Here is a 12,564-nt window from a genome sequence, read left to right as displayed (position 1 = left end):
CCGCACGACGTATATTTTCTGTTTTGTAGGGTTCGTCAGAAGAGTCGTATTTTTCAACAATAATATTCCGATGACAAACGCAAACAAACCAGAATGGCTATATCTACCCATCAGAAGAATTTCTCGTTAGAGCACGTACCACAACAATCTCTGTGGTCACTTGACATTTACACATCCTTTTACTAACTTATGTGTATCTAAAAAGGTTTTTGATATGTCTTTTATGTGATCGTAACTTGTAGGACCGCGAGGAGGCGTAAATATCATTCTCAGAAGTGCAAGGCGGAATTTTTCTGAAGGCAGTGCACTGAAGAGGGCGCACACTTGCCGTGTACGCCTTGTACCTGTACACGTCAAACATATACTTTTGTCTCACGGAGGGTAAAGTGCCAACGAATACTTCAGATTGGTACTATGGGCCGGCAACCACTCTTTCGTCGAGGTACAAGTAGCTATGCGGGGCGCATACTTATTTGTACCTAGTCGTATGGTCAGTTAGGAACTAGTCTGTCTCCAACTTTTCATATATAAGTTTACGTATACTAATGACTAACATACGTCGTTGACGACGCAGGGTCATGGTCACTCGTCAGTTTGACACATCATTTCGTTAAACATTGCCAGTCTCTACTCTTCTTTTACTCGAACAACACACTCCGCTCTTAGCACAATTACTAGACTAATAATAGATACGTGATGATACTAGGACACAGGTTCTCTTTATAACCATATCAGCTCCTTGTCAAATCTTATGCTGATTGTCGAACTAGGCGTAGACCGCCACAAAAATCACTTCCTGCTAGAAGTGAAGGCGGTATTTTTTTCGGAGCGTGTCACCCCCCTCCTTGGAGGGCGCTTACACTGCGAATTGTACCGCCTTTGTTCCCGCTCTCGTTGGCCAGTATTTGCATACTTTTATATTTGTACCTAGTGTGTACGTATCATAAACTGTGTCTTCTCCAACTATTATATAAGTTACGTTATACTAATATTAAATAAACTGGACGATACGCAGGGTTCTCTGGGTCCTCGTCGGTGCCGGCTCAGATGATTGGTCGTGCTTTTTACAGCGCCACGGCTTCCACAGATGAAATGTTTTTATGGATTTTTTGTCAAAGCACTTCAGATATTCATTGCTATCGGGATGTTAAGAGCATTCCATGGAATATAACAAAAAGTGTTTCTGAAGTGAATTACCTACGGTGATGGGATACAAATATCTCTCAACAAACATAAGTTAAAGAGATTTTGTTATGTTTAAGTGCCATTTAAGGAGTTTGAATCATTATCAGGATAATATTGTTAACCACAATTACTTTGGCCGAGATAGTCGTAAAAAATGTTCAATATCGAGTATGATTTTTTGTATTTCAATGTGTTTTTCACCTTTGAATGTAAAGATATAAATGATCATATTTCATCATGTTCTGATCGGTCAGTTACTTCTCCGTACAAGCCAAGTCATTGTCGTGCAATTTAAAATAAGAAACCACTTGTAATGTGCCTGGCATCTTAAGATATGATCAATAAATCAGCAAAACCATGAGCAATTTCAGAAACCAAGTACTCAAATGACAATTCAGCTGTAAGAGACTACAGTTGGCAAACACTTCAAGCATCAACTTCCTCCTCCATATCCTGTTGCATGTGCTCCTCTTAATAAAAGCCTCATCATGTTCCTCTTAGACTCTTACTCTGCCCTATCTAAATAATAAAAGCCTCATTTAGAAGAAAATGTTCCCTACCAATATCCACCAGTGCCCACATTTGGATGCATTCTTGCATTCTTACCCACCCCACCTTTAATGTCATTTATGTGTGTCATATATGTTATGCTACGCACAAAATTCTTTATTATTCCGTCGGGTTATTTTTGCGCCTCTTTTCCCACATTGAACATCGCAGAAACTCCGTTCAAACATCAAAACGTTCAGCTCGGTCGGGAATCGACGGCTATTACTTTTATCATTCATAACTTTCATAATTCCAGAGATACATCCCATAATTCATCACATTTTTAATTGTGAATTGCATTCTCTAGTTTATTCTGCTATTCACTTATTAACCGATCAAAAAAACATAAAACCATACAATAATGATGTCACCAACGCATGTAAGCAATATAAAATGAAATGAAATGGTGGACAAGTTGATTTAGAAAAATCTTTAATAATTAAAGAAAAGTTGTCTATTAAAAATGATGGCACTTATTGTGAAATAGTATGATATTTTGTTCAATATCTTTCTAAATACAAACAAGGGGTCATTTTTTTTATTTTGATGTGTTTTTTAAATTTATTTACAATAATCTAGTTACAAAAAAAAACAATATATGAACAACAAGATCTTCGTATAATATCTTTCAAAATATTAAACACTGATCCATGGTACATACAGTACAGTGTCATAATGTTCGACTAACTTCACAATACAGTGAGAAAGTTATTTAACACAAAGTATTGAAAATCTAATGTGCGACAACTTGTCAAAAATGTTGTTTGTTCATCTCAGAGAGTTTTAGAGTAAAATATACAAAGAGTTTTTCACTCAACAAATGGACACGTTACAGGTTATCAATGTCATGTTGTCATGATTTAATGTAATTACTGCTATAAAAACAATAACACATTTGCACAGTTCTGCTTTGAGTTTATAAATGATGCACCCGCGTGATGCATTTGGATGATTCAACCTGTAGTCCTATAAATACTGTATATCTATATCTTCATTTCCCTTCAGTGTAGTTTGGTTCAGGCCAAAGAAGGTCAACACAGGCACACGGTTAATGACGGTAACTGGTGAAGCCACATAACTTATGTGGGTGTTACAAGCTTCAGCCGTCACCGAAATTAGAGCAACAGGAAGTGGACCATTGGCCGCTTTCCTCAATGTAAAGATGAACTTTAAAGTTATTTTAATTCAAGTATGATGTTAAAGTACAAATATTCAAAGCTTGTGATGGTACATTTGATGCATGGCAGGTAGGTTATATCCAGTTTGGGGATTTAACAGAGGGATGGAGTAGGGATACGGGTAAACAGCAGACCCAATGAGAGCCGAGTGAGCAGGACTCATCGGGACGTGTCGGTACATTATCTGAGAGGGAGGTAGTCTCATTCTGTGTTGGGGAAATGCCGGATGTAACACAGGCTGGAGCCGAGGGTCTCTGGACAGAACGTAGGACATAGGCAGGCTGGAGTGGGGGAGGGCCGGACTCTGCTGAGTGGGGGGAACTTTTTGCAGCATTGTCCTGGATTTCTCCCTCTTCTCTGTCTGATAAAGCCACGGTGCCGTGTTGTTCTTCTTCACACAGGTCACAGAGTTGTCCTGCTGCATTTTATAACTCGGCCGAATAGGAGCGGGCCGCAGAAGCTGCAAAGATTTTGGAACAACTTTGGTAAAACTAGAGGTAGACGCTGGAGCCCAGTCAGATCTCACCATGAAAGAGGAGGATGAGTGCAAAGGATGCGAGTATTTGACACTCCCTTTGTGGATTGGCATCCAGTCTTTAATCTGGGCTGTGATATAGTCTGCAGATGGGAGTGAGTTGTCTTTATTCTGTCCTGCAGGATCTTTTGATTTCTGACTACAGCTCACAGACTCCTCACCACAGGGGGTATTTTTTACACCATTTTTGGGTAGCTCAGAGCTTGATGTAGGTTTTTCTTTACTTCCTTCAGAACCGTCCTCTGAGGAAACAGAGAGAGGGGAAGTGCTGCGTGAAGATGAAGGAGATGAAGGAAGCGGGGAGCTGTCAGAGGAGTTGCAGTTACGGCCTAAAGAAGAAGCCCTGGCTGGAGACTGGGAGCAGTGGATGACGGAGGGCCTTTCTTTATCCTCTCTCTGAGGACTCAAGGGCCGGTTAAGACTCGCCTGAGCCATACGCTTCTTTTTCTCCAGGGGTGAGATCACCTCCCCGGCAGCTGAGGGGGTTTGAGAGGTCCAGGGTCCGGATGGAGGGACCTGGACAAGGTGAGTATAGATAGGAGAGCAAAGGCTGGTGGTGGCTCTGTTTGGTGGAGAGCAGTCTGGGTGGTGTCTATCAGAGGTGGAGGTCCAGAGAGGAGGCAGCACTGCTTCACTTTGGCTGGAGGCCTCTGGACTTCTCTGGGTGAGAACCTACAAAGCAATAAAGATGATGTTTTAGGACACTTGATGCAAAAAGGCTATATTTCTTTCTCTTAAAGGTCCCCTATTATACTCTTTTTCATCAATATATTAGAGGTCTCAGATATATACAAAACATATCTTTGAAGTGTTTTGGTCGAAACACCAAACAGATCATTGCAGCATTACCCATAATCCCCTCTGTTTCAGTTCTGTTTCAAAAGTGCTGATTCTCTGTCTGTTACTTTAGAGGAAAATAAGGAGCCACTCCCCACGCCCCTCTGAGAGATATCTGGTTAAAAAAAACACAATGGTGCTCTAGGAGGAGATTCAGGTGATAAGGTGGGGGGGGGGGGGGTGGCTAATGGTTACTCAAGCCAAAAAATCGTTATGACATCATAAAGTGGCCAAAATCTGATCAGCTCATTTTCAGACAGGTTTTTATATAAATGGATCAGGACAAAAAGAGAGAGAGAATCTTTGTTCCTGAAACTTTCAGAGTCTCTTTACACAGAGGGGACACATGTTGATGTAGAAAATACATGAAAAAGTGGATTTTGCATAATAGGTGACCTTTAATGATGCATTTGAATAGTTATAACATGTTACCTCCAACTCTGAATCCATGTCTCTTTCCGACTCAGTCCGTTTCCTCTTTTTCTCAACCTTCGTGATCTTGCCATCCGAATTTCTCTTATATGGCTTCCGCGGTTTGCTTGGAGGCAGAGGTCTGTCCTCCTCTCCTTTTATGTGTCTCTCAAAAGGCAACACCAACCTAAAGAAACACATATCTGATTAGAAATTCAGTTTTATTGTGATGTATCGACAAGTAAGGTAGAAACAGAATCTCCCTCACTTCTCGTAGTGTCTGCGAGTGCATGTTGCAGCGCTGGTGCTTCCTGGACTTCCTCCCAGGTCATCATACACTTTCTTCCAAAGACGTCGAGCTGTCACCTGTTGGACAACAAAAGGTGGGAAAAAATCAATTTAAATAAGTGCGAAGAAACTGTCTTATGTTAGGATACATAAAGGCTTATATTCACAGTGGTCTTCTCATGTTGAAACCAGAGCCATGTAATAGAATTCTCCCTATATGGCGCTGGTTTAAACCATAGACTGGTTTAAACTAAAGGGCTGCTTAGTTTCCTCCTGCCACTAGGGGGCGCAGAAGAGCTCAAACTTAAAATATAAAACACAACATTAACCACACTCTCAAAGCAGCTCTTAAAATTGAGTTTTGATTAATGATTACGATAAATAATAAACAGGGAATATTATTTCTTATTTCTCCCTGTGATTGTGTGCTTTCCTTTCCCAGATGTGCTTTGACCAGGGTCTGCTTTCAATTCTAGTTTTAAAACCATTTTGAGGAAGGGAGGTGGCTGGTTGACATTTAAAATGCCATGTCTGCTGTTTTTCAAAGACACTTTCATTTTTAGAGTGTACACAATGTGTGGGTGGTTTATATTGTGTGGACAGCCTGCGACACAGTGGCAGCGGAGATGTTGGTAGTGAGGGGTCAACTCTGTTTGGGGCCTCAATCCCACTTTTAATGCCATTTTAACAAACACCCTGACACATAGACTATAAGGTCCCACACTGTCAACATCAAAGACAACAGAGCAGCGAGAGCTAGATGTCCTCCACTGTGTTTGAAACCTTGCACCTGACCTATATTTGTAATGTTCCACTTACGTGTAGACTCAAACACACAAGACTCAAAGGACTATGAACAAAGATAAGAATCAGAAATGATGTATGGGTTCCACAGCTGGGACGTTTACTACATTACAGGGAAAGGGAGGTTGAGGATCAGAGGCAAAAATAAAATGTGTACGCTAACATATTAAATAAAGAGGCAAGAACACATCAATAAAATAATTACACATCCATGGTAGCATTATGAAAGTGAGCATATAAATGAAGTGTTGGAAGAAGTACTCAGATCCTTTAACTAAGTAAAAGTACAAATACTATTAGACTTAAAATATTCGACTACACGTAAAAGTCCAAATTTTACTTAATTAAAAGTACTCATTCTGCACAATGACCCGTTACAGAATAATATGAAGTACAGATACTTTAGGTATCAACAGTGATGTACTCGTTGTGCGGAATTGATCTTATCACAGTATTGTATTGTTATTGTGTTTATTTTATTATCCTATATGTCACACTGTGGGACTGCGGGAAACGGTATCTCGAGATTTCTGGATGTACAACACATGTAGTAATTTTGACAATAAAGCTGACTTTGACTGTTTTTATAGATCTAAGATCATTACAGTCTTGTTGTTGGTCAAGGTGGACCAAATTTGAAATACTGTGTAGATTATTAGTACAGTACTGCATTATACCATATCAGCAGCATATCATGTTAATAAAAAGTAACTGCGAGTGTTTAAGTAAATGTAGTGGAGTAAAAAGTAGGCTATTTGCCTCTGAAATGTAGCGGAATAAAGTAGCATTAAATGGAAATACTCAAGTAAAGTACAAATATGTCAAAAAGGTACATGTACTTAGTTACTTTTGACCACTGTATACAAGTAAATAAAAAAGCAGTCAGTGACAACATCAATTCATTGTAAAACGTATGTGTTGCACAGTGGTGTTACAGCCAGAAGAATAATGTAGCAGCCAGTAATTACAGTAATATTCCACAGAAGAGTAAAACATTCTTACTGAATCATAGCCCCCGAGTTTCTCCACAGCTTTGTGGATCCTCCAGAGATTAACTGGGGGAAACAAACATGAGAACAGTATTAATTTCAATCAAATACCAAGTTAATATTGTCTTTCATTCAACAGCAGGACCAGCTCCAATGAACTCACTCTGTTTGAAGCCCAGATGTGGGATTCTTTCGATGGGAGTCCCTCTGTCCTTCATGAAGGAGTGCAGACTGGATACAAACGCCTTCTCCTCCATCTGCACTTTACCGGGCCTCGCTTCTTCCTCACATTCAGTCATTGAGTCTTGAATCTCGATGACTGGGGGAGAATCCTGGCGAGGAGAAAACAGATGCCGTATGAAAATCAAGTGGTAACACAGTCCACTGCACCGAAATAGAAACCAGTTTTACAGTTGAAGGTATTGTCATGGATGGGAAATAAGCGTATGGGATGCAAATGTCTTATAGGAAACATCTAAATCAGAGAGCAGGGTTTTACCACTACTTTCAATAGATAACCACTAAACATCCTGTCTGGAGAGAAAGCAGCAGACTTGGGGTTTTTGGTCTAGAGTTGTCAGCCTCTGGTATCGCAAATGTCACTTTGAAAAACAAATATAAGCCAAAAGAATGATTTTAAAGACATTAAAGTGTTGTTACAAAATCAGAAGTGACTGATGAGAAGCAAGACTTTAAGGCTGCTGCTTTGTAATTTTCTAAGAAAGAAGTAGTTGCATGTTTGCTGTTGTTCTGCAGAAATATGGTCAGTTACTTTGAAGACAATTTAAATATACTGAGAAAATGTAAAAATTTCAAGCGTTATAACCCAGACTACTTGGAACTGCAGTACAAGAAATTGACAATGTCACTATTTGTGGTTTGCAAGAAAGGAGAAATGAAACAGTGAAGACATGCAGAAACAAAGTCATCAGATAGAAACGTTTCAGGAAGTACAAAAGAACGAAGACTTGTTGCACGACTTTAAAAGTTAGATTTTGTGATTGTGCATTTAATTTGTCTCTCACAATAACTTGGATATTTCTTGAATGGGCAACATACAGTAAGTGCTAGAAATAATTGGCGGTTGTTTGTTTATAAGTGCAACTATATTGTTAAGCTGTCTTTATGAGCACAACTGCCCGCTCTGTAATCTGAATTTTGATAGCTTGTCAATAGAGACCACAATGGACAGTGTCAATATTTTTACTTTGAATCAGCACAGGCCAGAGCTGCTTTATTTCAGTCACAGTCATTGTAAAACAAAACAGCTCGACGTGGTTTCATATTGAATAAAGTTCCTCTATGTGGTTCCTGGTTCCGAGAAGTAGGCCTCCAGAGTGAGTAATAGTGAAGGTGGAGGCCTCTAACCAAGCAGCACCGACTGAGTCACAGTTCAGCAAATCCTCACCGCTCCTCCCAGCTAACAGCTTCTCTGATGCTATTCTGAGTCATCTGAAAGGGGATGTTTCAATTTCACACCACTTAAAATTGTCTTCATTTTCAGAACTGTAAGGCTGATTAACATGGCAAGAAATTCAGTTTGCAGCTGCATCTAAAATCTAAAGAATGGGATGCATTTATTTATTTATTTAAAATGCTAAATGTTGCTTGGATCTGATTCACAAAATGCATCAATGATTGCCAAAAGGAAATGTGTGCACTCAGACATTACACTGTTTCCCTTCGCACATTTCACATATCAGTGATGGAAGAAAAAGTCCAAAGCAGCAATACTGGATTGTAAAATTACAACTAAAAGCCCTGCATTGAATATCTTACTATAGTCAAATTAAACAAAGTTTCGGAATCAAAATATACCAAAATTCCCAAAGAATAAAATTATGCGTTAAGGCCCATTTCAGAATCATAGTCAATTCAGAGGTTGAAGAAGATTATTTACATAAGTAAAAGTAGCAGCAATACCCTGTACAAAATATTCATATACAAGTGAGAGTCCTGCATTCAAAATTTCTACTGAAGTAAAAGTAAAAAAGTATCAGTATTTAAAAATACTTCAAGTTCCAAAAGTAAAAGTACTCATTATGCAAAATTGCCATTTAAGCACCAGATCTTTTTTTAATTATTTCACTAAAATGATTGATGCATTAATCATCACTGCAGTGTTGCACATGGTAAAGGCGGGGGTTTATTTAAATTATCTACACACTACTGGGTAGCTTTACCCATAATGATGATACATTATAATGTGTGTCGATTTTTAATTTAGTATTTATAACATAAATATGGAATGTAGTAACTAAATATATAAAATAAATGTCGTGGACAACATTCTCTACAAATTGTAGTGGCGTAAAAGTATAAAGTATGTATAAAGACTTACGTAAAGTACTATTACCTCAATGTGTTACTTAAATACAATAGATAATTTACTTAGTTACATTACATTGATTACTGGTGCGAGAATGTGTTCACCACAGCTAGTAAACATGAAGCTTATTGAATTAGGATATCTTAGCCTATATTTGTCAAAGTCTATTTATCTTTTGTATTACCTAATAATCTGAATCTGTATTAGCAGTAGATTACATTTAGTGGATGGAAGATTACATTAGAAGATAGAAGTAGAAGTATAAAAGAGCATTAAATGCAAATACTCAGGTTATACTCAAGTAAAAGTACCTAAAAACGTTAGTTAAGTACTTCATTACTTTCCAGCACTGCTCTATATACACTGAATATCATCGTGAGACCTTCTCTTGATTTCCTCTAGTTTCATTTTTTTGGAAAGCCGTGTGGGTGATGTTGATGTCAGTGTGTGGATATGTGATTCTCACAATGATTGTCGGTGGCGTGCTGGATTGATGCTATCTGCGGGCCAGAGGTCACCACAGAAACCACCGCGCTTTCATCTAGCATCAGCTCTGGAAATTTCATGAGCAAATTTCTGCCTCTCATATTGTAACTTCTTGATTCAGTTACCAGAACAGCGTCTCGCAAGGAGCTCCTGAGTTTCTGTATGTGCAATGAAAATATTGTGGTGTGTCTGATGGGGTGAGATGTGCGTGCGATCTGTGACCCTCTCAAGATACAGAGAAGTAACACTCATTCCTTGTTAGTCATTTCACAATCAGCCATCAAGATGAAACGACTGTACACACACTATTAAAAAAAAAATGAGCCAACGTGTCAAATTCACCAGGAAAAAGGGAAATGAAAGCAAAAAGCATTGCTCTAAGTGAGGAGTCATGTCTGTAGTCACTGATTAACTGTAACTGATGGAAATTGCCCAAACTGCTGCCAGGCGGCCAACTGACTTTTGAGGTAATCACCTGCGTCTCCGGCCCTTTGTCTTCGTCACTGGAGGCTGTTTGTTGTGACGTCTCACTCTGATCCTCTTGAGCTTCATGAGAAACACAGCAAAGACAAGACAGTTACTGAGAGTAGTGTGCATCTGAATTCAAAGAACCTCAGTCAAGGAAGCAAGCACTTCTTCATTACAAGAAATATTGTTAGTCTTGAATGCAAAACAGGTTTAAAGATATCTTTCAGAGGAATACATTAAAGCAGAAACTCATCACTGCTTGGAATTGGGTTGTTATTTGCGTAAGTTGCTTGATGGTCTGATGACAGATAAACACAGCAAATAGAAATCTGATGAGCTTATTGTCAACTGAGTTTGATATAAAAAACCACAGGTTACAAAACCACTTCCTGCTCGTGAACATAACCACTTGTATGCTGCACTGTATGATATCAGAACACATCCACTATGATATTCGAGGTGATCTAAGAAAAATAAACTGCAATGTTCTTAACCTAAAGCATTACTACTTATCATTCCCAGGTAACAAGTTGACAGATGGGCTTTATATAAACAACACTGCATTTATTATGTTTCTAGTATTAGAATATGAGATATTGAGCAATATTGTACTCAATCTCATGTCGAATGCATGTGTCAACATTGAGGAGCACACTAATGCATTTTGTGAGAAATGAGGAAAGGATATTCAAATGACAAGCCCTGGGAATACAATGTGATTCTGAGAATGACGTTTTTTCTTTCTTCACAAACTGTAAACTCCAAACCTCGCCGCCCTCCACCCACACCGATATCACTTGTGTGCAAAAACCAATATGCTTCTCTTTTGAGATAGCTTGTTTCCTGTGCTGTGGCTTGAACTTTTAATTCTGCTTTCAGTAGCCTCTTACTTCTCCATTTCCCGTGTGTTGAACAAATATTTTTGACAAACTGTATTATTTACCCTTAAACAAGTGATGGCTCCTTTTATCGGTTTGTTTTGTTGTCAAATAACAATCCATTAGCCATTTATCATGTGTGATCTCAGGAAGGATATTGTGATGAAATCATTTTAGCACTTGCAGTTTATTATAAATTCCTAAAGCATTATGGTTTTGTAAATAAATTTAGTTTGTTTTCTTAGTTATGAATATATTTGCCTTCATTTTTCAAAAACAGACAGTTTCAGAATATTGTATAAACAACATTAGTAACAATTTAAGCGTCTATACATGCAGTATATACCACAATATTCAATACATACAATTACATACAACAGTAAATAAGAGTATTTTTTTCAATAAAGTTAAAAGCTCTTCTCACCCATTTCCAGAAGTGGTCTGCTGCTTTCTGTCTGACAGTGTTTAGTAACAGTAATTCATGCGGGGCTCTCTTCAACTTCACACCACCAAACAGGAAGCTGTCTCCACGCAACAGTTTCATTGGTTGTTCTGCTCGCACCGCAGCAAATGAGTCTGGGAAACTGAGTCCTTTCTTTTGTTATTCACATCTCACATTGTCTGATATCATAGGCTGACATTGTTTCTGGTGCAACATTCACTTTGTAGTTGATTATCCAGTTCCTGAAAAATAAACATGAAGATGATGAAGCTTATGTTTTGTGCACACAAGTATGTAAAGAATAAAAACACATTCCTTCCACACAGCTTCCATGATATAAAAAATACAGTTCATTAAACAATGATTGTAGTCTGGTCAACTTCAGTGTACTGACTCAAATTCACCAAAATAGCTCACTTTGGGGAAGTGAAACCAACATTTAACTGTTTCCCTTTAAAGGTTTAGTACAATAACATTTCCAAAATGTTGTCAAATGAAGGAAGCCCGGCTGTGCACGGCTGCTATCAGTTCATATCATTGCTGATTAAGCATCTTGGAGCTGGCTGATGAATAATCATTTTCTGTTTGATAAAGTGTTTAAAGGAAGAGACATTTCCTGGTGCCACAACATATTTCTAAGAAGCACAACACAAAGTATGAAGTATCACAATGAGTAAGCACATTGAAAGGATCCTGTTTGTGAATTTGAATTAAAGGTCCCATGTCATGGTCATTTCTACTGATCATAATTCCATTGTTGAGGTATACTAAAATACATTTATATTGTGCAATTTTCCAAACTCACATTGGTTTCTCATACAGCATCTCTGTAAAGTATGTGTATTTAATCTCTGTCCTAAACGGCTTGTTGGAGCTCCTGCCCCGCCCCTCCCTTCCCCTCCCCTCCCTGAGAGCCCGCCTGGCCGTCTGTGAGACAGCGAGACACAGCGAACCCAGCCCGAAACACACACCCGCAGCTTGGCTGGGAGTTTGTGTGTGTGCCCAGGCTGAGTTCCGCGGTGTCTCGCTGTCTCGCCGACCCCACACCAGTGAGCCAGCTCACAGTGTCCCGCTCCTCGCAGCAGCGAGCCTCGCAACGTCCCGCCGAGTGTGTGTGTGTGAGGAAGTCCGCGGATTGGTCCAAACTTAACGGCTCCGCGGACTTAACGGCTCCGCGGATGGTCC

General features: G+C 39.1%; 1 protein-coding gene across 2 annotated transcripts; it reads right to left on the bottom strand.

Moving 5' to 3' along the window:
• Nucleotides 1–2,265: 2,265 nt before the first annotated feature.
• Nucleotides 2,266–11,491, bottom strand: arid5a (AT-rich interactive domain 5A). Of its 2 annotated transcripts, none has more exons than XM_010772385.1 (7): nt 11,362–11,491; nt 10,052–10,137; nt 6,940–7,108; nt 6,790–6,842; nt 4,964–5,061; nt 4,717–4,882; nt 2,266–4,119 (listed from the first exon to the last, which is right to left on the bottom strand). In XM_010772385.1, exons 1-7 carry the CDS (start codon nt 11,363–11,365, stop codon nt 2,947–2,949), a joined length of 1,749 nt encoding a protein of 582 aa, XP_010770687.1. In that variant the 5' UTR covers nt 11,366–11,491; the 3' UTR covers nt 2,266–2,946. The 2 variants fall into 2 exon arrangements, with proteins under 2 accessions (XP_010770687.1, XP_010770688.1); XM_010772386.1 differs by having other exon boundaries at nt 10,067–10,137.
• Between the last annotated feature and the right edge of the window lie 1,073 nt (nt 11,492–12,564).

The sequence above is a fragment of the Notothenia coriiceps genome, unplaced genomic scaffold (assembly GCF_000735185.1).
Source record: "Notothenia coriiceps isolate Sejong01 unplaced genomic scaffold, NC01 NC01_scaffold00011182, whole genome shotgun sequence".
In the NCBI taxonomy this organism is placed as follows: domain Eukaryota; kingdom Metazoa; phylum Chordata; class Actinopteri; order Perciformes; family Nototheniidae; genus Notothenia; species Notothenia coriiceps.
This window is presented reverse-complemented; position numbering and strand designations above follow the sequence as displayed.